This window comes from Cyprinus carpio, chromosome A5 (assembly GCF_018340385.1).
Source record: "Cyprinus carpio isolate SPL01 chromosome A5, ASM1834038v1, whole genome shotgun sequence".
In the NCBI taxonomy this organism is placed as follows: domain Eukaryota; kingdom Metazoa; phylum Chordata; class Actinopteri; order Cypriniformes; family Cyprinidae; genus Cyprinus; species Cyprinus carpio.
In genome coordinates, this window is record NC_056576.1 from 34170815 (window position 1) to 34191886 (window position 21072).

Sequence of the window (21072 nt, forward strand, 5' to 3'; positions counted from 1 at the left end):
TCAAGTTACCAGTGAGCAGAAATAAAAACAAACAACGAGCCAACGGAATTAGGAAGAAATAATTATTATTTCCAGAATGTTAATGAGCTAGTAAATAATGTATGCTTTTGATTGGTCGTTCTGTGGCCAATCGGGAGGCTCGTTACAGCCGCAGCGGAGAGTCTGTTTGTAAGGAGGAATGGCGACGGTCGCTGGAGCTCTGAAGTGAAGTCCTCCGCCGGATCTGACCACTGAGCGCCGGGAAAGCGCCGCTGTAGAGGTCGGCCTGTCTCTCATCATCATTTACTTCACTCTATCCATTCACTATCGCACAGCTAATGTGTAACTCAAATCAGTCCAGATGAATCGATGTTATTAGAATGCTTTGTCAATCTAATACTGTATAACTGCATGTCAATGACATTTTCACATCATTTGTGCAAATGTGCAACTATGTGTCTTGTGGAAGAATTGAAGAAAATGAATGTTTACCGTTTTTATCTTCGTAATTTAAAATTGCATCATGAATTATGTACTAAAACTACTCATTTTAAATGTATCTATCGTCATTCATTACATGGGCTAAAGAGTTTCATTGCCTAGAACTTTACAATTAGGAATTACACTAAACAAATAAAGCACAATGGTTTTCTGGACATGGTACTGTGGCAATAAATAGGTTTTTAGACACGTGCCAATCCAACACCAGGGGTTCTTGGACATATACAATGTATACACATAGGCCCCTAACATATATTTTGTAAAATGTGTAAATTGTCTTGGCCTGCACTATTACATGTTGCAGGCACAATAAAGAGCTGCTTCCTAGCTGCTAAACAACAGAAGCCATTGGCACATTTAGTTTCCTGCAATGGATTGTCGGTAAACATTTACCTTAAAGTATCTATCTGCATGTGAGAAACCTCCGCAAATTATTCAGTGTGTGAGTGAGCTGTGTGAATGAATTGATTTGATTCAGTATTGATTTGTCACAGCAAATGATTCTATTATGTGTTGATATGTATGGTTGGACAAGTATTTACAGTATTATTTTACAGGGACACAGCGATACTTCATTGGGGTTTGTGTCTGAGTAAAAAGACTGCACTGTACAGCACTACAGTACTTAAAGGGATAGTTCACCCAAAAATGAACATTTTATGTTTATCTGCTTACCCCCAGGGCATCCAAGATGTAGGTGACTTTGTTTCTTCATTAGAACACAAACAAAGATTTTTAACTCAAATCGTTGCAGTCTGTCAGTCATATAATGCAGTGGTTCTCAAACTTTTTACAGCGGCCCCCTGGGGCATTTAACATTCTTCTGCGTACCCCCTCTCTTCCACTTAGACCGCAGTCACACCTTTTCTGTTATATTTGGACAAAATTTGCCCCCCTAAAATGATTTACAGGTGCATTTTTACCTTTATAGAGGCAAATATTTTCTATCCTTATTAATTGTATGTCATGTTTTATGTCATATTCTTAACATTCCATTAAGTGTATTATTAATACAATAATTAAAGCAATAAATGATGGCAAATCGAAGTGATAGCTAATGTTACTTGTAGATTTAAAGGGGTCATATGATGCCATTTAAAATTTTCCTTTCTCTTTGGAGTGTTACAAGTTCTTGGTGTATAAAGAAGATCTGTGAAGTTGCAAAGACTAAAGTCTCAAATCCAAAGAGATATTCTTTATAAAAGTTAACACTCGTACACGCCCCCCTGAAACGGCTCGTTCTAACACGCCCCCTCATATCTACGTCAGTATGTGGGAAGATTTGCATAACGCCGCTCAGATGTTCACACAAAGTAAGAAGGCGTTCCTTTAATTCTCATTGTAGTATTGTTGTTCCCGCCGCCACCATGTTGTATAGACGTTGTGTGTTTCACTGTGGAAGTGAAACTACTTTGTTTGGCCTTCCAAAAGAGGACAATATCCGCTTCGTCATGCCTGGAGCTGATCCGTGCTGGTCGCTGAGGAAATACATCGATTTTGCACTGTGGATCGCAGAATCGGCTTTTACCGTGGGCAAAGCGGCGTCCAGCCCGGGGTCGTCACATGTGGTTGCTGCAAGACCAAGTTACGCTCCTTCGTAGAATCCGCCTTCCACACCCTTCTCAAGCCGCCCGCCTTAGCTCACTCAAGCCGGCCGCGGCTTACTCTAGGCCTCCGGCCTCTGCTCACTCAAGGCCGCGGTGTGTGACGTTGTTCCGTTGACAAAGCAAAACGACTTTGTTTTTGCCTTCCAAAAGAAAACACGACTAGAAATCATGTTTATATCACGTTTATAATGGGTTTTATGTTTTTACCTCGTCGGTTCGGCCGGACAAGGCTTCACAATATGTTGAGAGGCATAAAATTTCGGTCTCACGCTTGAGGCATTCGGCCAATCACAACGCGCTGGATAACTGGCCAATCACAGAACACCTCGCTTTTCAGAGAGATAAGCCCTGTGAAAATCGACACGTTTCAGAAGACGTTGTGTAGAGGGGTTGATGTGATTTGTAGTATGTGGGAATTGATGTGTTTTTTTAACCTTAAACCGCATAAACATTTCATTACACCAAATACACAAAATAATGTTCTTTTTAGCAGCATCATATGACCCCTTTAAAAATAAAACCATCAATAAGTGGCGGTGGTCGTAATGAGCGAGGCGTCACGTCATTCATTCATTCATTCATTCATTCATTCATTCCTTCATTCGGTAACGAAGCAAAATGCCGTTGTTATAAATGGGTTAATAATCACTGACTCTCTGAATTGTTCAAAGCTGCAGATTCTTTCACTAATGAAACACTGCTGTATTTGATTGGAGACGCACACCAGATGATACGGATTTAAATTTAAACATGAAAACAATAACTTGCACAGGGTGTGTCTGTATCAAAGAGAGTTTAAATCAATCTCAGTGTACAGTCCATGTCAACATTTGCTTCATGCTATTATGTGAAGATCTACTTTAAAGATACATTGAACAGCAGGCATGCTGCTTGTGTGGATGCAGTCAGTTTTGACCACAAAAGATGAGGTAAGCTGATTGTATATCATGTATTTGACTGTTCCTGTTTTTACATTAGAAGTGGCATTTTATAGCCTACATGTTCGGTTTTTATGTTACTTAAAGTTGGAGTAGAATTAAATGAATGCCAAAACTCAGAATTGTGTTCGCGTACCCCCCTCCATCATCTCCCGTACCTCCAGGGGTACGTGTACCCAAGTTTGTGAACCACTGATATAATGTAAGTGGATGGGAATCATGGCTTTGAAAGTCAAAAAACATACACAAAACCAAATTAAACCCTTGGGCTCGTGGCGATACATTGATGTGTAAAGATAAGAAACAATTGGTCTGTGCAAGAAACTGAACAGTATTTATATCGTTTTTCACCACAATGTCCGAACTGTCCTGAGCGCGTCCTGAGTACATTCTCAGCACCCGGCCCCTGTTGCATCTTCTTATTGCTTTACAGCGGATGGCAGACTTATAAGTGCATTTCCACCACCTATCTCTCAAGTGCACCATTGACACTTCTAATTGAGATTGTAGATAGAGTGTCAATGGTCCACTTGAGAGATAGGTGGCAGTAATGCACTTTTAAGTCTGCGATCCACCGTAAAGCAAGAAGAGGCAGCAGGTGTCGGCTGTTGATGGCAGGTTGAGGACTTTTAGGTGATTGAATTGATGATCAGAGGTAAAAAACCATATAAATACTGTTCAGTTTCTTGCACATACCAATCGTTTTGTGTCTTTACACATCAATGTATCGTCACGAGCCGCAGGGTTTAATTTGGTTTTGTTTGTGTATGTTTTTTTTACTCTCAAAGCCGTGATTCCCATCCACTTACATTTTATGACTTACAGACTGCAATGATTTGAGTAAAAAAATCTTTGTTTGTGTTTTACTGAAGAAACAAAGTCAGATTCATCTTGGATGCCCTGGGGGTAAGCAGATAAACATCAATTTTTTTTTTTTTTGGGTGAACTATCGGTTTAAACAGTCCTTTGCTAACGACCCCCCCCCCTGTTGATTAACAATAAAATTGTCCTGTATCAATCTCAGTTTCAGTGTACATCTGCTAACAATGGATGGTTCTCTGGTAAACTCTGCAATACCGCTGGCGTCACAAACGGTGGTTTCTCCTGTTACTCAAACCTCCAGCAACTTGAGTAGGAGACCTCGAGACAAACGGAAGACTCCTGCATTTCTGTCAAACTTGGGCAAGGCTACGTTAAGAGGCATCCGCAAGTGCCCACAGTGTGGCGTTTACAACGGCACCCGTGGCCTCAGCTGCAAGAACAAGGCCTGTGGAACCGTCTTCAGGAATGGGGACCATGGGACTGGACGTTTAAAAAAAGGGGCATGTGAAGTGGTTCAAGTAGTAACAGACAGTGAAGGTGGCAGGGCCGGAGGGCCGCAAGTGTTCTCTGTGCGTCAGCGGGGACGTGGCTCTGAACAACGAGGCTTTGTTGAGTTAGTCCTCACAGATACAGCTATTACTACCGCAGATGGAACCCTGCTGACCCGTGTCAACCTCGGTCGCTGTTACATGCCCTCTTGTCAGCAAAATGAAAGCGAGTCAACAGTTGAAGGTGGCCATCAGCAAGTAACACAGCCACCCAAAAGTCCCTGTACCCATGTGAAGCAAGCTATGGAGTGTCAGATCCAAGCAACCCCTCTCCCGCTCAAGAGCTCTGTCCTGGAGGCCCTGGTGGCCACTTCCCAGGCCAAAGAAGAGTTGTGGAGGCTGGCTACAGAGACACCGGGACCTCTAGTGCAGAGGGTTTCTAAAGGGACCCTAATAGTGAAGTGCCAACCAGGTGAAGCCCACCCTCTGGGACTGCTGCATCTGACGGTGGGCTTATCTGGTGTTAAAGACAAGACTGTGGGTGCGGCTCCCTTTCAATGTGCATGTTATATACCTAATACCAAGGGGGATTTGGGGGCAAGAAGTGGGGGTCAGTCTAATATCAACGATGGAGAAAATTCCCACCAGCATAATTTACCTGAGCACTGCCTCCATTTCTATGCTTGCGTTTGTGCCTTCACAAGTGATGAGAAGCTGGCCTCTGAGTTTTCCGCTTTCCTCAACTACAACATGAATGGTAAGTCCACCATTTAGGTCCTAGGTCTTGAACCCTGCTCCTGGATACCCACTGTCCTGCAAAATTGATTTCCAACCTGATTCAGCTCCCCCTGACTGTGATATTTCAATTGATCCAGAAGAACTTGATTATTTGGTTCAGGTGTGTTTGATTAGGGTTGTAGCTAAACTCTGCAGGACAGTGGGTTACCAGTAGAGGGTTGAAGACCTATGATTTACGTTGTCACCTTATGTGCACCTGCATGTAAGCTCTCTTGCAAAACCTAGTGCAGTGGTTCTCAATTCCAGTCCTGGTGACCTACCGCTGTGCACATTTTGTACGCTTATCTAACACACCTGATTCAGATCATCAGCTCATTAGGAGAGATCTCCATGAACTGAATTGAATGTGAGAGAAATACAAAATGTGTAGAGCAGTGGGTGGCCAGAACCAGAATGAGAACCACTGACCTAGTGAGCCTAATTTCTGTCTACTGCAGTGGTGTCCAAACATGTTCCCGAAGGGCCACTTTCTTGCAAAGTTTAGCTCCAACCTTTAATACACACACCTGAACCAACTAATCAAGGTGTGTTAGAGCTGGTTGGAGCTAAACTCTGCAGGACTTGCAGAGATTGGACACCTTTAGTTCAGTGGTTCTTATCTCTGGTCATGTGGACCCAATGTTCCACACATTTTTTATGTCCTGTTTATATGGCACACCCATTTCAGTTCATCTAGCTCTCTCCTAATGAGCTGATGATCTGAATACGGTGTTATAAATAGGCAAAACATACAAAGCAGAGCAGTGGGCTTGTAAAGAGTTGAGATCCAATGCCCTAGTCCAGGGGTTCTCAACTCTGGCCCTCGAGATCCACTGCAGACCTCCAACCTTGTTCAAACTCACCTGCCTGTAACTCTCTAGTAATCCTGAAGACCTTGATTAGCTTGTTCAGGTGTGTTTGGTCAAGGTTGGAGCTAAACTCTGCAGGAAAAAGGATCTCGAGGGCCAGAGATGAGAAACCTGGCCCTAGTGTACTGCCTAAAATAGGCAGAGTTAGCCAAATTTACCACTGAAGGGCTACCTCAGTTGCATCCAAACCCAGTTTCCAAAAAAATGACAGATTTGGAAAGCTCTACAAAGAAAGCAACTTGTGCAGTACAAAAATAGAGCTCCTTAAGTGAAGTGCACAGCAAATGTGACTGAACTTTTTTCAGTAGATTTTGATGTTACCATGAGCTAGGCTAACAACATTCTAATAAACATCAAAATGCATCTTATACAAATATATTTTCAGACTCAACATTTTAAATTGGATAAAGTCCATGAATTTAAAGATAATCTTTATATTGATGCTTTTTGAAACAGAATAAAATATATTAGTAATTTCCTCTCAACATTTATTTTTCACCTCTATACTGCAGGTGATATTTTACAGTCCATTCTGGAATTGCTTTCGTCATAAGGGATACATGCATTGCTTCTATAGGTTTTGACCAGAATTAGCTATATTAGAGAGTATACCATTCCTGCATTTGTGTCAGGAGCACACCTGTGATGACTAAAAGTGTTGTCTAGTTAGGGTTCACAAGAGGTTTGGAACAGGTCTATATATAGTGTATTGATTGTTTATTTATGTATCAGAGATGACTGTGAGAATTATTGCACATGTCCAGGACTGCAGGAGCGGGCAGATGCCACAACACTCAGTATACCTGAGACTCAGCAGCACATTGAGCCTTCCATCTCTCATCGTCCCAAAAGACTCAAATTTGTGGAGTCCTCTACTGGTAAGTTAAAGCTCATGGACAGGCCACACAAAATGAGTAACCTCCTACCGTCTGCACAAAGGCCACTGTTGCCAAGCACTTCAATAGAAGTCTGCTCGAAAATAGCTAAATTAGCATATATTAGCATCAATTAGCATATTCATGTCATCGCATTGTATTTTAATTATGCCTAGTGTCAATCCTTTACTTCCATTTGCTTCTCTTCTACTCTCTGTAGTTTAATACAGCCGAATCCCAGATTTTTTTTTTTCTCATTTACATATTTTTCTGACAATGAAAGGAGTATGAAATGCTAAAGTCCTGATTTATAACAGCAGTGTCGTCTGACAAAATCACCACAGACATCAGTTAAAGACAAAGGCTGTGTAGTGATTTTGGATATATTTACATATAAAATGATCACTCACAGCCTGTGTGAGAATAACAAACCACATGAAGAATGTTCATTTTCAGTCAGCGATGTTTAAGCCTAATCTTTTCTATGGAAAAGGAGTCTGAAAAGTACCTTCTCATAATGCAGTTTCTGTATTGATTTCTTGGGGGGTAATCGCAACATGGAAACGTGTATGTGGTAAAATTTGCTAAGCTAAGCTGAGAGTGTTACATATATCAACTACAAAAATGACAAAAGATTCACCAAAATATTTAATAAACAGATACAGGAAGCAGGAAATTTTGTGGAAATCTGAGCTTTCTGTTGGCGCAGATTCTGTGTGGGCCTGCTTATGGACCTCTCCACTAAAATCTGTTGTTGATGTCTAAATGCTGCTGATATGTTCTACAGTTACTGACCACCTCCTCTGTAATCTCTCTTCCTCTTTTATTCTTTGGCTCTGTGGATCTTTCGCTGTTTCACACAGCTTCCTTTGTGTCCTCCACGTCTCTTCTGGCTGTCAAAGACACTTCTGCTCCCACCCTAAACCAGCGCAAGCCCACTCACAGAAAACACTTCAATACTACTGGGCTTAAAAACCCAGGTGCTGCCAGATACTTCCTCTTTCCTTAAATACTTTTGCTTTTCTTGTTCTTTGACTTTATTTCTGTATTTTCCCCAGCACTCATGCTATCATTATTCATCAGTACAGATATGAAACTTTTGTTGGTTGATTTGGAGAGATTTCTAATCACATTACCCAGTTAAGTTTGAAAATATAAATGAGGTACACATGGCTTTCATTATCATAGTTTGTTGATTTTAATGTGTGTGGTGTGGTTGGGTGAATTAAACAGGAAGCAGCCAGCCGGTGGATGAGACACATGTGTCACTGGGTTTTCAGCAGTGGTTGGCCAGTGTTACTGAGAGGATCCATCAGACGATGCACTTCCAGTTTGATGGTAAGAGAATATTAGGGTGAATCTCACAAAGCCTGTCAAGAACTGGTCCAGGTCATATTTCACCTCAAGATCAAGATATATATATATATATATATATATATATACACAGGTGCATCTCAATAAATTAGAATGTCATGGAAAAGTTCATTTATTTCAGTAATTCAACTCAAATTGTGAAACTCATGTATTAAATAAATTCAGTGCACAAGTAGTTTAAATCTTTGGTTCTTTTAATTGTGATGATTTTGGCTCACATTTAACAAAAACCCACCAATTCAACAAATTATAATATGGTGCAAGCCAATCAGTTAATCAACTCAAAACACCTGCAAAGGTTCCTGAGCCCTCAAAATGGTCTCTTAGTTTGGTACACTAGGCTACACAATCATGGGGATGACTGCTGATCTGACAGTTGTTCAGAAGACAATCATTGACACCCTTCACAAGGAGGGTAAAGGCCTGATATACTTCAAACGAAATCGAAGAACGAACTGATGTGACGTCATTTCGAACAAAATCAGCCTGAAACGAAGTTTGTTTAGGCAGTTCGAAACAGTTGACCAAAGCGAACTTTCTGGGGGAGTGCGTTTTGGCTCCTAAAACCCTTTGAGTTTCTATTGGTCCATGGCGGTTACGCAATCGGTGGGTGTGTTCTGAAACTTTTTTTTTTTCTGGTTCGTTTCTCATTTAGCGGAGGTCAGGCAGGAGAGAACAGTGTCTCCGGTCTAGTCACTAGCAACATGAATACACCGGAGTGTCGAAAAGCTGAGCTGGCACAAATATATCTGCACCTGTACGATCGCTCACGGAGAGACTTTAAAGATTCAGAGAAAGCATTAATTCCTAGAAAGAAATTGCAACGGAGCTTGGTGTCAATGACCCGGAGTTATGCAAAAAGTGATGCAGAGAAACATCCGAAACAAGTTTTCCAAAGCCATGAAAAGAATGAAAGGAAAGAGTAAAGATATAAGGTAGCAAGTACCAAATACATGTTTCAAATAAATGTTACACCATACTGTTGCTGCTGTTCTTTCAATAAGCGAATTTAAAGGGTATACAATAAATGAAATGCCAAACAAACATACAATAATAAACCTTTGTTTTTATAAAAAGTAAATCATTACACCACATAAAATATAAAAATATGTAACAATTTATCCAGTTTAATATAATAAATGAACACTAATAAAATAAAGTAACAAACTGACTCCAATATTTTTTTTCCGCATCATGCTAAAGTTTTACAGACTAGGAGACATTCACACTTCCCATAAAGGACTGATTATGGTTCTTTTGTATTGTAAACATGATACTTGACTCTAAACTGCTGCTAATCATTATTCTTTTGTCTATAATATTCTGACCATTGGTGCCCGTCTCACACCCAGATTGCCTACATTTCATCATTTCATCGTTGTTGTGTTTAGGGCATACGCGCGAACGTCGCGGGTCATGTTTACATTAATCTAATGTGTGAATGTTCGAATGTTCGGGGTGACAGAATGTTCGAAAACAGTATACTGTCGCTCAGCCTTTTGAAAATGAAAACAAACTTCGTTTGAAGTATACTGGGGCCTTAAGCCACAAACATTCATTGCCAAAGAAGCTGGCTGTTCACAGAGTGCTGTATCCAAGCATGTTAACAGAAAGTTGAGTGGAAGGAAAAAGTGTGGAAGAAAAAGATGCACAACCAACCGAGAGAACTGCAGCCTTATGAGGATTGTCAAGCAAAATCAATTCAAGAATTTGAGTGAACTTCACAAGGAATGGACTGAGGCTGGGGTCAAGGCATCAAGAGCCACCACACACAGACGTGTTAAGGAATCTGGCTACAGTTGTCGTATTCCTCTTGTTAAGCCACTACTGAACCACAGACAATGTCAGATGCATCTTACCTGGGCTAAGGAGAAGAAGAACTGGACTGTTGCCCAGTGGTCCAAAGTCCTCTTTTCAGATGAGAGCAAGTTTCATATTTCATTTGGAATCCAAGGTCCTGGAGTCTGGAGGAAGTGTGGAGAAGTGTGGAGAAGCTCAGCCCAAGTCCAGTGTTAAGTTTCCACAGTCTGTGATGATTTGGGGTGCAGTGTCATCTGCTGGTGTTGGTCCATTGTGTTTTTTGAAAACCAAAGTCACTGCACACATTTACCAAGAAATTTTGCACTTCATGCTTCCTTCTGCTGACCAGCTTTTTGAAGATGCTGATTTCATTTTCCAGCAGGATTTGGCACCTGCCCACATCAAAAGCACCAAAAGTTGGTTAAATGCCCATGGTGTCAAAATATGTTGGTTTGCTTGACTGGCCAGCAAGCTCACCAGACCTGAACCCCAGAGAGAACCTATGGGGTGTTGTCAAGAGAAAAATGAGAAACAAGAGACCAAAAAATGCAGATGAGCTGAAGGCCACTGTCAAAGAAACCTGGGCTTCCATACCACCTCAGCAGTGCCACAAACTGATCACCTCCATGCCACGCCGAATTGAGGCAGTAATTAAAGCAAAAGGAGCCCCTACCAAGTATTGAGTACATGTTCAGTAAATGAACATACTTTCCAGAAGGCCAACAGTTCACTAAAAATTTTTTTTTTTGGTCTTATGAAGTATTCTAATTTGTTGAGAAGTGAATTGGTGGGTTTTTGTTAAATGTGAGCAAAAATCATCACAATTAAAAGAACCAAAGACTTAAACTACTTCAGTCTGTGTGCACTGAATTTATTTAATACACAAGTTTCACAATTTGAGTTGAATAACTGAAATAAAGGAACTTTTCCACGACATTCTAATTTATTGAGATGCACCTGTATGTATATATATATATATATATATATATAAATTAAAGATTATGAAGACTATTGGCATGCTCAAGTCATGTCCGAAAGATTATATTTACTAGATCAATGCACATGGACAACATTGTATAATTACGAATTATGAGTGGGAAACTAAACATTTTTTTTTTTGAGCCCAAGATTCTAAATTAGGGGCATGTCAATGAGAAAACACAATAAGAATGAGCATCTGTAGTTTATGGTGAGTTTGTTGAAGGATATGAAATCATTTTTTCATTTAAAAATAATGTTGCATGTACAAAATATGGCAGTGTTGTAAAATAATAGAATATGTAATGATTTAGATTTCTCCAATATTTACAATTTTGCATTATTTGACAGGATTTTATGACAATTGAATCATCCCGTCAAGACGATTTTTACAATTTTTCTATAATATTGTAAGATTCAAAATTAATGTTTCTCAGCAGGATGCTTCTCATTATGCTTAATTGTCATAAAATTGTGAAATATTTCAAAATTGCAAAAAAAAACAAAAAAAACTTTTATACATACTTTTTGAAATCCATGAAATAAAACAGTTTCTAAAACTGACACAATACTACAATTTTCTAACACACACACACACACACACACACACACACACACACACACACATATATATGTATATATATATATATATATATATATAGTTTCCTTTGATCCGATCAGATTTGATACTGAAGGATATTATGTAAACAGGAAAGCCAGAGCCGCTGGTGTTCCACATCCCGCAGGCTTTCTTCAATGCCTTACAGCAGCGTTTATCATTGGGCTCAAAGAAGAGAAGACTTCCCAACTACACCACCAGTGAGTAAATATCTGTAGCCATTAGTATCTAACCTTATACAGGTCCTTCTCAAAAAATTAGCATATTGTGAAAAAGTTCATTATTTTCCATAATGTAATGATAAAATTAAACTTTCATATATTTTAGATTCATTGCACACCAACTGAAATATTTCAGGTCTTTTATTGTTTTAATACTGATGATTTTGGCATACAGCTCATGAAAACCCAAAATTCCTTTCTCAAAAAATTAGCATATTTCATCCGACAAATAAAAGAAAAGTGTTTTTTAATACAAAAAAAGTCAACCTTCAAATAATTATGTTCAGTTATGCACTCAATACTTGGTCGGGAATCCTTTTGCAGAAATGACTGCTTCAATGCGGCGTGGCATGGAGGCAATCAGCCTGTGGCACTGCTGAGGTGTTATGGAGGCCCAGGATGCTTCGATAGCGGCCTTAAGCTCATCCAGAGTGTTGGGTCTTGCGTCTCTGAACTTTCTCTTCACAATATCCCACAGATTCTCTATGGGGTTCAGGTCAGGAGAGTTGGCAGGCCAATTGAGCACAGTAATACCATGGTCAGTAAACCATTTACCAGTGGTTTCGGCACTGTGAGCAGGTGCCAGGTCGTGCTGAAAAACGAAATCTTCATCTCCATAATGCTTTTCAGCAGATGGAAGCATGAAGTGCTCCAAAATCTCCTGATAGCTAGCTGCATTGACCCGGCCCTTGATAAAACACAGTGGACCAACACCAGCAGCTGACATGGCACCCCAGACCATCACTGACTGTGGGTACTTGACACTGGACTTCAGGCATTTTGGCATTTCCTTTCTCCCCAGTCTTCCTCCAGTCTCTGGCACCTTGATTTCCGAATGACATGCAAAATTTGCTTTCATCCGAAAAAAGTACTTTGGACCACTGAGCAACAGTCCAGTGCTGCTTCTCTGTAGCCCAGGTCAGGCGCTTCTGCCGCTGTTTTCTGGTTCAAAAGCACACGCCTGTGCACGGTGGCTCTGGATGTTTCTACTCCAGACTCAGTCTACTGCTTCCACAGGTCCCCCAAGGTCTGGAATCGGTCCTTCTCCACAATCTTCCTCAGGGTCCGGTCACCTCTTCTCATTGTGCAGCGTTTTTGCCACACTTTTTCCTTCACACAGACTTCCCACTGAGGTGCCTTGATACAGCACTCTGGGAACAGCCTATTCGTTCAGAAACACCTCTTCTCGTTGTGCAGCGTTTTTTGCCACGCTGTCAATGATGGCCTTCTGGACAGCAGTCAGGTCGGCAGTCTTACCCATGATTGCGGTTTTGAGTAATGAACCAGGCTGGGAGTTTTTAAAAGCCTCAGGAATCTTTTGCAGGTGTTTAGAGTTAATTAGTTGATTCAGATGATTAGGTTAATAGCTCGTTTAGAGAACCTTTTCATGATACGCTAATTTTTTTGAGATAGGAATTTTGGGTTTTCATGAGCTGTATGCCAAAATCATCAGTATTAAAACAATAAAAGACCTGAAATATTTCAGTTGGTGTGCAATGAATCTAAAATATATTAAAGTTAAATTTTTATCATTACATTATGGAAAATAATGAACTTTTTCACAATATGCTAATTTTTTGAGAAGGACCTGTATTATTAGTGTTCTAACAGTCTAAACTGATTATAAATATTGTTACACCTAGTTTTAATATTTTGTGTGTTTTATTTTTAGCTTTTGTGCGTAATGACACTTTGCCTCTGGGCTCTTTCTCTAAATATACCTGGCACATTACCAACCTGATGCATGTGAAACGCATCTTTGATACCCCAGAGGTTTGTGCTTGTTTTCCTCCTGATGCATCAGATCTACATCTAATGGCCATAGCATCTGTGGACAATCTCTAAATGATGGCACTCTGTTTGTACAGTTACCGCTAGAACTCACTCAGAGTTTTGTGAAGAACAGTGATGGCTCCTATTCACCATACCGCTGTCGGGAAACCCCTCCTGATCCTGGATCAGACAGCTGCCACCATTCACGCACCAGTAAGCCTCTGGCCATCAGACCACTGGAGCTACGTACCTTCCTCAGAGTGGGTAAGTGCATCTATTCACTTATTATGAAGTCGGATTTGTCGGTCATGGTTTTGTGCCAAATCATATTGCCCTATCAATTCTCATCCCCAACTTAGACCCAAAGTGATTCCACTGGCTACAAGAACTATTCTGTTAGATAGAAAGAATGAAAGAGTGCTCTTTTAGATTCCTGATTTAACATTCTACAGTATTGCTTGTTTGTATGTAGTTGAAACCATTTTAACCATGATCATAATTGTTTTTTATGTAATGACTTGTGTTACTTGGGGAGGTTTGTACGAGGGGATAATCACTATCACTATGTATTGTGCTTTATGACTAAAACAGTGTGGTATCGTTTCTCTCAGGGACATGTGCTGCTGAGCAGACAGAGCCTGTGCCCTTTGTGATTGAATGGATCCCAGACATCCTTCCGCACTCACAGGTGGGAGAACTGAGGATCCGGTTTGAGTACGGCCATCAGCTGGGAAATAAACCAGAGCACTGCAAGAGCTCTGCTGGGACTGACAGAACTGAACAAACAATGCCATCCCACACCAGTGAAGACCCCCTGTAGAAAAGCCTCAAGACCCTGGCTCATGAAATTGTCATGCAATTCGACAATTACATTTTTTCAGCTGGTCATAATATACCCTTGTAAGAAAAAAAATAAGGTGCTACTCAGGAAAAGATTCATTGTCAGAAACAGGTTTAAAGTTTGCAATACAGCACCGGACGTACAGATGTAAAATATGTATAATATACTTGTACAAAAAAAAAACAGTGTGAACATATGTTTTGTGCTGTACAGTAAGATCGATTCCTCCATTTCTTGTTTTCAGAAATCATGTACATTAATTTTGTTTTTGTGTTTACGTGTAAAAGCAGAGAAACAGAGGGTATTGAGAGAACGCTGTATTCAGACTGATGAACTAAAAATAAAAATATTAAAAGCCACACATGTAACCCACTCACTCTACAACAGATTTTCTTAATGAGGATAATGTACAATGGAATTGTACATCAAATGAGATTTTAGTAAATAAGCATTAACGAGTCTACATTCTCCAAGCGAGGTCCTGCCCTTTTAATCTGGGGGTAGTTGTGGCCTAATGGTTAGAGTAGAGAGAATCATTGTCCACACATGAAAGTGTTACTATGAAGCATTTAGCATCTCCTTATAATGAGTGAGTGACACTGCTGTGTGTCTGCACTTATTAGATAGGTTAAAGTGAAAAAAGTGACGTGACATACAGCCAAGTATGGTGACCCATACTCAGAATTCGTGCTCTGCTTTTAACCCATCCAAAGTGCACACACACAGCAGTGAACACACACACACCGTGAACACACACCCGGAGCAGTGGGCAGCCATTTATTCTGCGGCGCACGGGAAGCAGTTGGCGGTTCGGTGCCTTGCTCAAGGGCACCTCAGTCATGGTATTGCCAGTCTGAGACTCGAACCCACAACCTTAGGGTTAGGAGTCAAACTCTCTAACTACTAGACCACAACTAAACACAGAGCACAAATTCTGAGTATGGGTTTCCATACTTCGCCACGCCACTTACGCCCCATCAAGAAGCCTGTGGTCGGTAGAAGCTTGTGGTATTGTCACAGAGATGCACAAAATTACTTTCCAGAACATTATTGTTCACCGTTACTTGCTGGTGGAATGATCTTTCCACCCCCATCCAGAATGCAGAATCACTGAAAATATTAAGAAGACAGCTGAAAACTCATCTCTTCCAGATGTTCAATGTTTCAGCAAGGTTAAGAAAGATAAAAAAAAAACAAAAAAAACAGCATTAATAAAACATTATGGTTTCTTAAACGTTTAAATGATTTTAAGGCTTAAACAGTCACATGGTGATGAAAATTAGTGTATGAGAAACCAATCAACTTTATTTCACATTACCAAACAAAATGCCACAAGCTATAAAATCACAACAGAAACAAAAAGAAATGGTGACCACACACATCCAAAGATGTAAACAGAGAATTAAACATAAATACGTCCTGGGACATAACAAATGGATGCTGTCAGAATGAGAGACAGAACAGCTGCTAATAACATCACAATGATCCACAAGTACTCCACACGATTAATCCCTCAGCTAATGTCTTGTGAAGCAAAGGCTGCATGTTTGCAATAAATCTATCTTTAAGATGTTTTTAACTTAAAACTATTGCTTTCAGATATTATACATATCCTCTATCCATAATAATGCTTTTTTTTTTTTGGAACTGAAATCAGATTATTCAAATATGCACAGAAATAGCTGTCTTTTCCTACATGTATGTTTTTCATTAAAATAGTTCCTCTCAAGAATATATGATCGTTTCATTTTCTTCATAGCCGATTTATGTTCATCATATATGCTCATCATAACTTGACTGTGTGCAAAGTGAAGTGGTGTGAAAAACCAATAAACCAAATCCCACTTGAGCTACAAAAAATGCTTCAGCAAACATTTCCATAAATATTCCTCAATCTTTAATTCATTATCTTTTCTTTTTTTTGTCAATTGGGTATGGCAGTATGAATAAGAACCACAGTATTTACAATCTGATACTGGCACACAGGATCTCAATAGCTCTGTATTAGCAATTCTGAACAATTATATCTAATTGCCTGGGAATTTGTTTACTCCCTAAAATAATTAGTTGAATGGGTTTTTACCTTGTTTTACAGATGTAACCTGATGATTGTTGTCTCCAGAAATAAATGAAACTCACCACTGAATTTTCACTTGTTAATTTTAGGAATAGTAGGTAGTACAGACAGTACAGTATTCTAATATACAAACCAGCACTGCATCGTACATCATCCTCCTGTCCAACAGATGGCGCTAATGACCGTCCAGCCTGCATTACTATGTGTTTGCGAAGGAAGGAAGGAAGGACTGGCAGCTTAGAAAATAAACAAAAGACGAGCTCAGATTGCTAAATGTTTTTGACGTTAATTAAAATCTGTTAGCTACGCTTTTGGGGTCTTTAGGTTGATCTATCAGCAAGGGCTGTCCGACTGGCCATGAATCCCGACCTATCGCTGCGAGTGAGCGTCTTCTCCGAACAAGGAGGCAGGAAATACATGGAGGATTTAACGGAGGTGATCGTGGAGCTGGAACCCAGCGACGATGAGCTGCGAGCGGCCGGGCACACCGATCCAAAGCCGGATCTAGAGCCAGTCTCTGAAAGCGACCCGCCGGACTGCACAAACAAGCCATTACCCGTCACGGTAACGTGGAGAAACACGCTGTCCGCCGACGAGAGCGACGGTACCGAGGAGCCCGGGACTCAGCCGGCGGCAGCGGACAGCAGGAGGTCGGTCGCGTTCTTCGCCGTGTTTGACGGCCACGGAGGGCGAGAGGCTGCGCTGTTCGCTCGAGATCATCTCTGGGATTTTCTCAAGAAGCAGCGGGGCTTTTGGTCGAAGGATTACCGGAAAGTTTGTGCCGCAATTCGCAAGGGATTCATCGCATGCCATCACGCAATGTGGAAAAAGCTTCGTAAGCCATTTCAAAGACTATTTTCCCGTCTGAATGGTGTGACGTGTCCTGACATTAGTGCCCTTTTTAAATGTATAACTACGTTGTAAGTTAGCTGTGAGTGTAGTTGCAGTGTAATTTAAGACCTCAAGGCAATTTATCATGATTGAAATCGCATGCGTGTTAGAATTATACTTATGGTAAGATGGATAAAGATGAGGCTGGGGCTGCGATTGTGTAAACTAGGTGTCGGCCTGATACACTTTTTGAAACTGGGCGCCACGTTATCTACTTACTGCAGAAAAGACGAAAAAAACAATTTGAATGGAAGGGTGGCAGTGCGCATGCGCGGAATCTTAGTATCTTTGTATTTACTTATTAGACAGACAGAGAGCACGTCTGTATAAAACTGTTGCAAACCTTTACACACTTTTAAAGGTAATAAGCAAATGCATTAGATCACAGAAACCCGTTTCCACCACAGCTGAGTAACTATAAGTCATAATAACGACACACTTTCTCATAGTTGTGACTTAGTACCCCATTATATCGAGAAACTGTATCATAATTATGTACTTTGTATATCAGAATAATGATTAACGTTCTCTCTTATAATTAATTTGATGCTATAATATTAAGAAAAAGAACAGCTTATAACAATGACAAAGTCCCTGGTAATGACGTAGCATCACATAATAATGAGAATCTTTCTCATAATCACTTAACATCTCATAATAATGAAAACGTTTTCCACAATGAGATTCTTCCTCGTGATAACATCTCATTATGAGAAACTTTCTCATAATAATGGCTTAGTATCATAAGAATGACGAACTTTCTCAAAACAACGACTAAGTATCTAATTTTAACGAGAAACTTTCTTAAAATAATGACTTGGTATTATATCATAATGAGAAACTTTCTGCTAGTTGTTATTTAATATACGCATGCGCAAAGCAACAGACTAAGTTGGGAGGCGTGCTAGTGACATCTGCTGGTCAAAGCCGTGTAACTGCACTCAGAGAACGTGGCAGGGTCTGCAAATGTTAAATCATTATTACAAGAAAGGTTCTCTTTATCATGACTTAAAGAGTATTTATTTTACTTATTTGGTGGTAACAGGCTTCCATTTTATTTTGCGGTGTCTTGCTGCAGTCGTGGTTAACAGTGTGTCTTTTTCTTCAGCTGAATGGCCAAAGACGTTAACCGGCCTCCCCAGTACTTCGGGCACTACAGCCAGTGTGGTGGTCATCAGAGGGGACCGCATGTTTGTGGCTCATGTCGGGGACTCGTCTGTCGTGTTGGGTGTGAGGGAAGATCCCTCTGATAAAGTCATCAAAGCTGTGGAGGTCACACAGGACCACAAGCCCGAGCTCCCGAAAGAGAAGCAGAGAATCGAGGGACTGGGTGGCAGGTGAGAGCTTGATGCTTGCTGACACTTTTAAGTCGTCATAAGAATCAGTCTTGCATGCAATCTTAAAAAAACCTTAACTAACCACCACAAGTATATTTTTGGAAGGCCAATGAATTTCGCTGTGTTTGTGTGAGTGCAGTGTGGTGAAGAAATCTGGTGTGAACCGTGTGGTGTGGAAGAGGCCTAGGCTAACTCACAACGGCCCGGTGAGAAGGAGCACCCCGATCGATCAGATCCCCTTCCTCGCTGTTGCCAGAGCTCTGGGTAAACACTTACCTACACCGTCACTCAGATATACTCAGACTGACCCACCTTTAACTTTAAAGCAGAGATGGAATCATCAGGCTATTACTGCATTTTTTGAGCTGATGGCCCCTGATATCATTATTTTGAGATTTTTCCTGCTTTCTTTGAATTTCTGTATTCTTTTTTTATTGTATACAAATAATATTAAATATAATGTCCTTTCAGGTGATCTATGGAGTTACGACTTCTACAGCGGGGAGTTTGTAGTGTCTCCTGAGCCTGACACCAGTGTGGTGACCCTCGACCCTAAACGGCACCGTTACATCATTGTTGGCAGTGACGGCCTTTGGAACATGGTGCCACCGCAGGAGGCGGTGACTGTGTGCCAGAGCCATGATGAAGCTGTGGTACGAACAAATTTGTCCCTAACCTTATGATATACTGCTATTTATGTTCATTTCTAAAAGTGTGTGTGTATTTTACGCCCTACAGGCACCTTTCGGGATGTCGGTTGCACGTCGGTTGGGGTGCCATGCATTGATGCGATGGCGTCAGCGGATGCTCCGTGCAGACAACACCAGCGTTATAGTTATTTCCCTTCCTGAGCCTGGCAAAGCCCACCTACCTATGCACAGAGACGAGGTCATACTCAGCCTGGCAGAGGGCCCGCACTGTGACCCCGCCATAGGGTCCCGCTCCATCACGCCACTCATCAAGGTAAAATCAGGAAGAGATGCTACACTTTGAGAAGCAGTAGCAGGCTGAAGGAGTGTTTAGGAAAGAAAATCATTATTTTTGCTATTCTGCTTGTTGCTGCCAGTCACGCAAAAATGACACCCTGTGATTTTTACAGCAAAAACTGTTGTAGTACACTCCCTTAACTACTATTTTATTTAATTATTTGAAAATAAAAAAATATTTAAAATAAATGTTAACACTTTAGTTTAAGGACCAGTTCTCACTATTAACTAGTTGCTTATTTGCATGCACATTACTAGTACATTGGCTGTTTATTAGTACTTATATATCACATATTCTTATCTTTTTTTTTTTTAAGTTTAGATCGCTCAATCCTACACCATACCTAAACTTAACAACTACCTTACTAACTATTAATATTAAGCAGCAAATAGTAATTTATTGAGGCAAAAGTCATTGTTAATAGTGAATAAGTGTTCCCTGTTCTAAAGTGTTACCGTTCTGCACTCTTGCGAAATCTCTTATTATTATGAAAGAAGCTGGCTACACTTCACACAGTACACGTCTACACTTTGTTGAATCGCAAGCATGCAGAGCTGGTTTTGAGATGCACTGGTTTTGAGCAGTGTTGAGTAGATTCTGAGACTAACTTAAACTCCTGTGATTGTCCATTACATTTCTGATCTCGCCAAACCTTTGACGTCTTCAGAGTGTGATGCAGTTGCTTATGTGTGGGTTCCGAATAGAGTCAGTACTCCGTATTACCAATACTGCTAAAGTTCTAGTATTGTCACATATGTACAGTTTTTTTAAATATTGACTTTGTACTGAAGTATTGTTACTTTTGACAACACTACCCAGCAACTTCAAGCAGACAAAAACAGGAGTTCATCATGATATGCTTGAACTTCGAGAGATTTCTGTACACTGTCCAGGCTCACAACTAATCAGAAGCTTTCAGATAAGACTTTTTACATGAGTTCCTGCTCATGTTAGCCACCCTTTGGCTCCATGCCCAACAAAAGAGACTCTGACACGCTGCTCATCAGTCCTGCCTGCTTTTCTCTTTAACCCACCCCCCCCCCCCTTTCTCTCTCCGTCTCCCTCTTTCCTGATCGAGGCCTCTATTGTCAGAGCAGTTCCGATGGAAGCCATGTCTCCGTGTTTGTTTGGCCCCAGCGTGTTTCAAGCACGGCTCCTCCAGCTGCTCTTGGCTGTTTTGCTTTGGCTTGCAGAGCTGGAGAGTGGACAGATGTTTGTGTTTTTAATCCTTTTAAGTGGAGTGGATTTGAGGTTTAGGGAGGCCGCTTTGATCGTTTTTCCTGTTTGCTCTTCTGGTGCTGTTATGATTTTGATAGAG

At 40.7% G+C, this 21072-nt stretch overlaps 2 protein-coding genes across 4 annotated transcripts in view; both read left to right on the forward strand.

Annotated features, from left to right (window-relative positions):
- Positions 1-109: 109 nt before the first annotated feature.
- Positions 110-15642, forward strand: ca5h2orf42 (chromosome A5 C2orf42 homolog). Of its 3 annotated transcripts, none has more exons than XM_019078183.2 (9): positions 110-259; positions 4050-5092; positions 6746-6859; positions 7720-7836; positions 8090-8194; positions 11720-11827; positions 13521-13621; positions 13717-13885; positions 14233-15642. In XM_019078183.2, the coding sequence occupies exons 2-9, from the start codon at positions 4072-4074 to the stop codon at positions 14439-14441; spliced, it is 1944 nt and encodes a 647-aa protein (XP_018933728.2). In that variant the 5' UTR covers positions 110-259; positions 4050-4071; the 3' UTR covers positions 14442-15642. The 3 variants fall into 3 exon arrangements, with proteins under 3 accessions (XP_018933728.2, XP_042612965.1, XP_042612967.1); XM_042757031.1 differs by lacking the exon at positions 110-259 and adding an exon at positions 3808-3931; XM_042757033.1 differs by lacking the exons at positions 110-259; positions 7720-7836 and adding an exon at positions 3808-3931.
- A 1088-nt stretch (positions 15643-16730) lies between these two features.
- The window catches only part of LOC109061034 (protein phosphatase 1D-like), a 7138-nt gene continuing 2796 nt past the window's right edge, over positions 16731-21072 (forward strand). Inside the window, exons 1-5 of the mRNA XM_019078182.2 lie at positions 16731-17374; positions 18539-18767; positions 18907-19031; positions 19239-19420; positions 19506-19730. Coding sequence (XP_018933727.1) covers positions 16897-17374; positions 18539-18767; positions 18907-19031; positions 19239-19420; positions 19506-19730 — 1239 coding nt within the window. The 5' untranslated portion in view covers positions 16731-16896. The remainder of the gene's footprint in view (positions 17375-18538; positions 18768-18906; positions 19032-19238; positions 19421-19505; positions 19731-21072) is intronic.

Coding starts and splice junctions, on each gene's coding strand:
- ca5h2orf42 (XM_042757031.1), top strand. Junction 5,093..6,745: donor CCTCAACTACAACATGAATG/GTAAGTCCACCA, acceptor GCACATGTCCAG/GACTGCAGGAGCGGGCAGAT. Junction 6,860..7,719: donor ATTTGTGGAGTCCTCTACTG/GTAAGTTAAAGC, acceptor TGTTTCACACAG/CTTCCTTTGTGTCCTCCACG.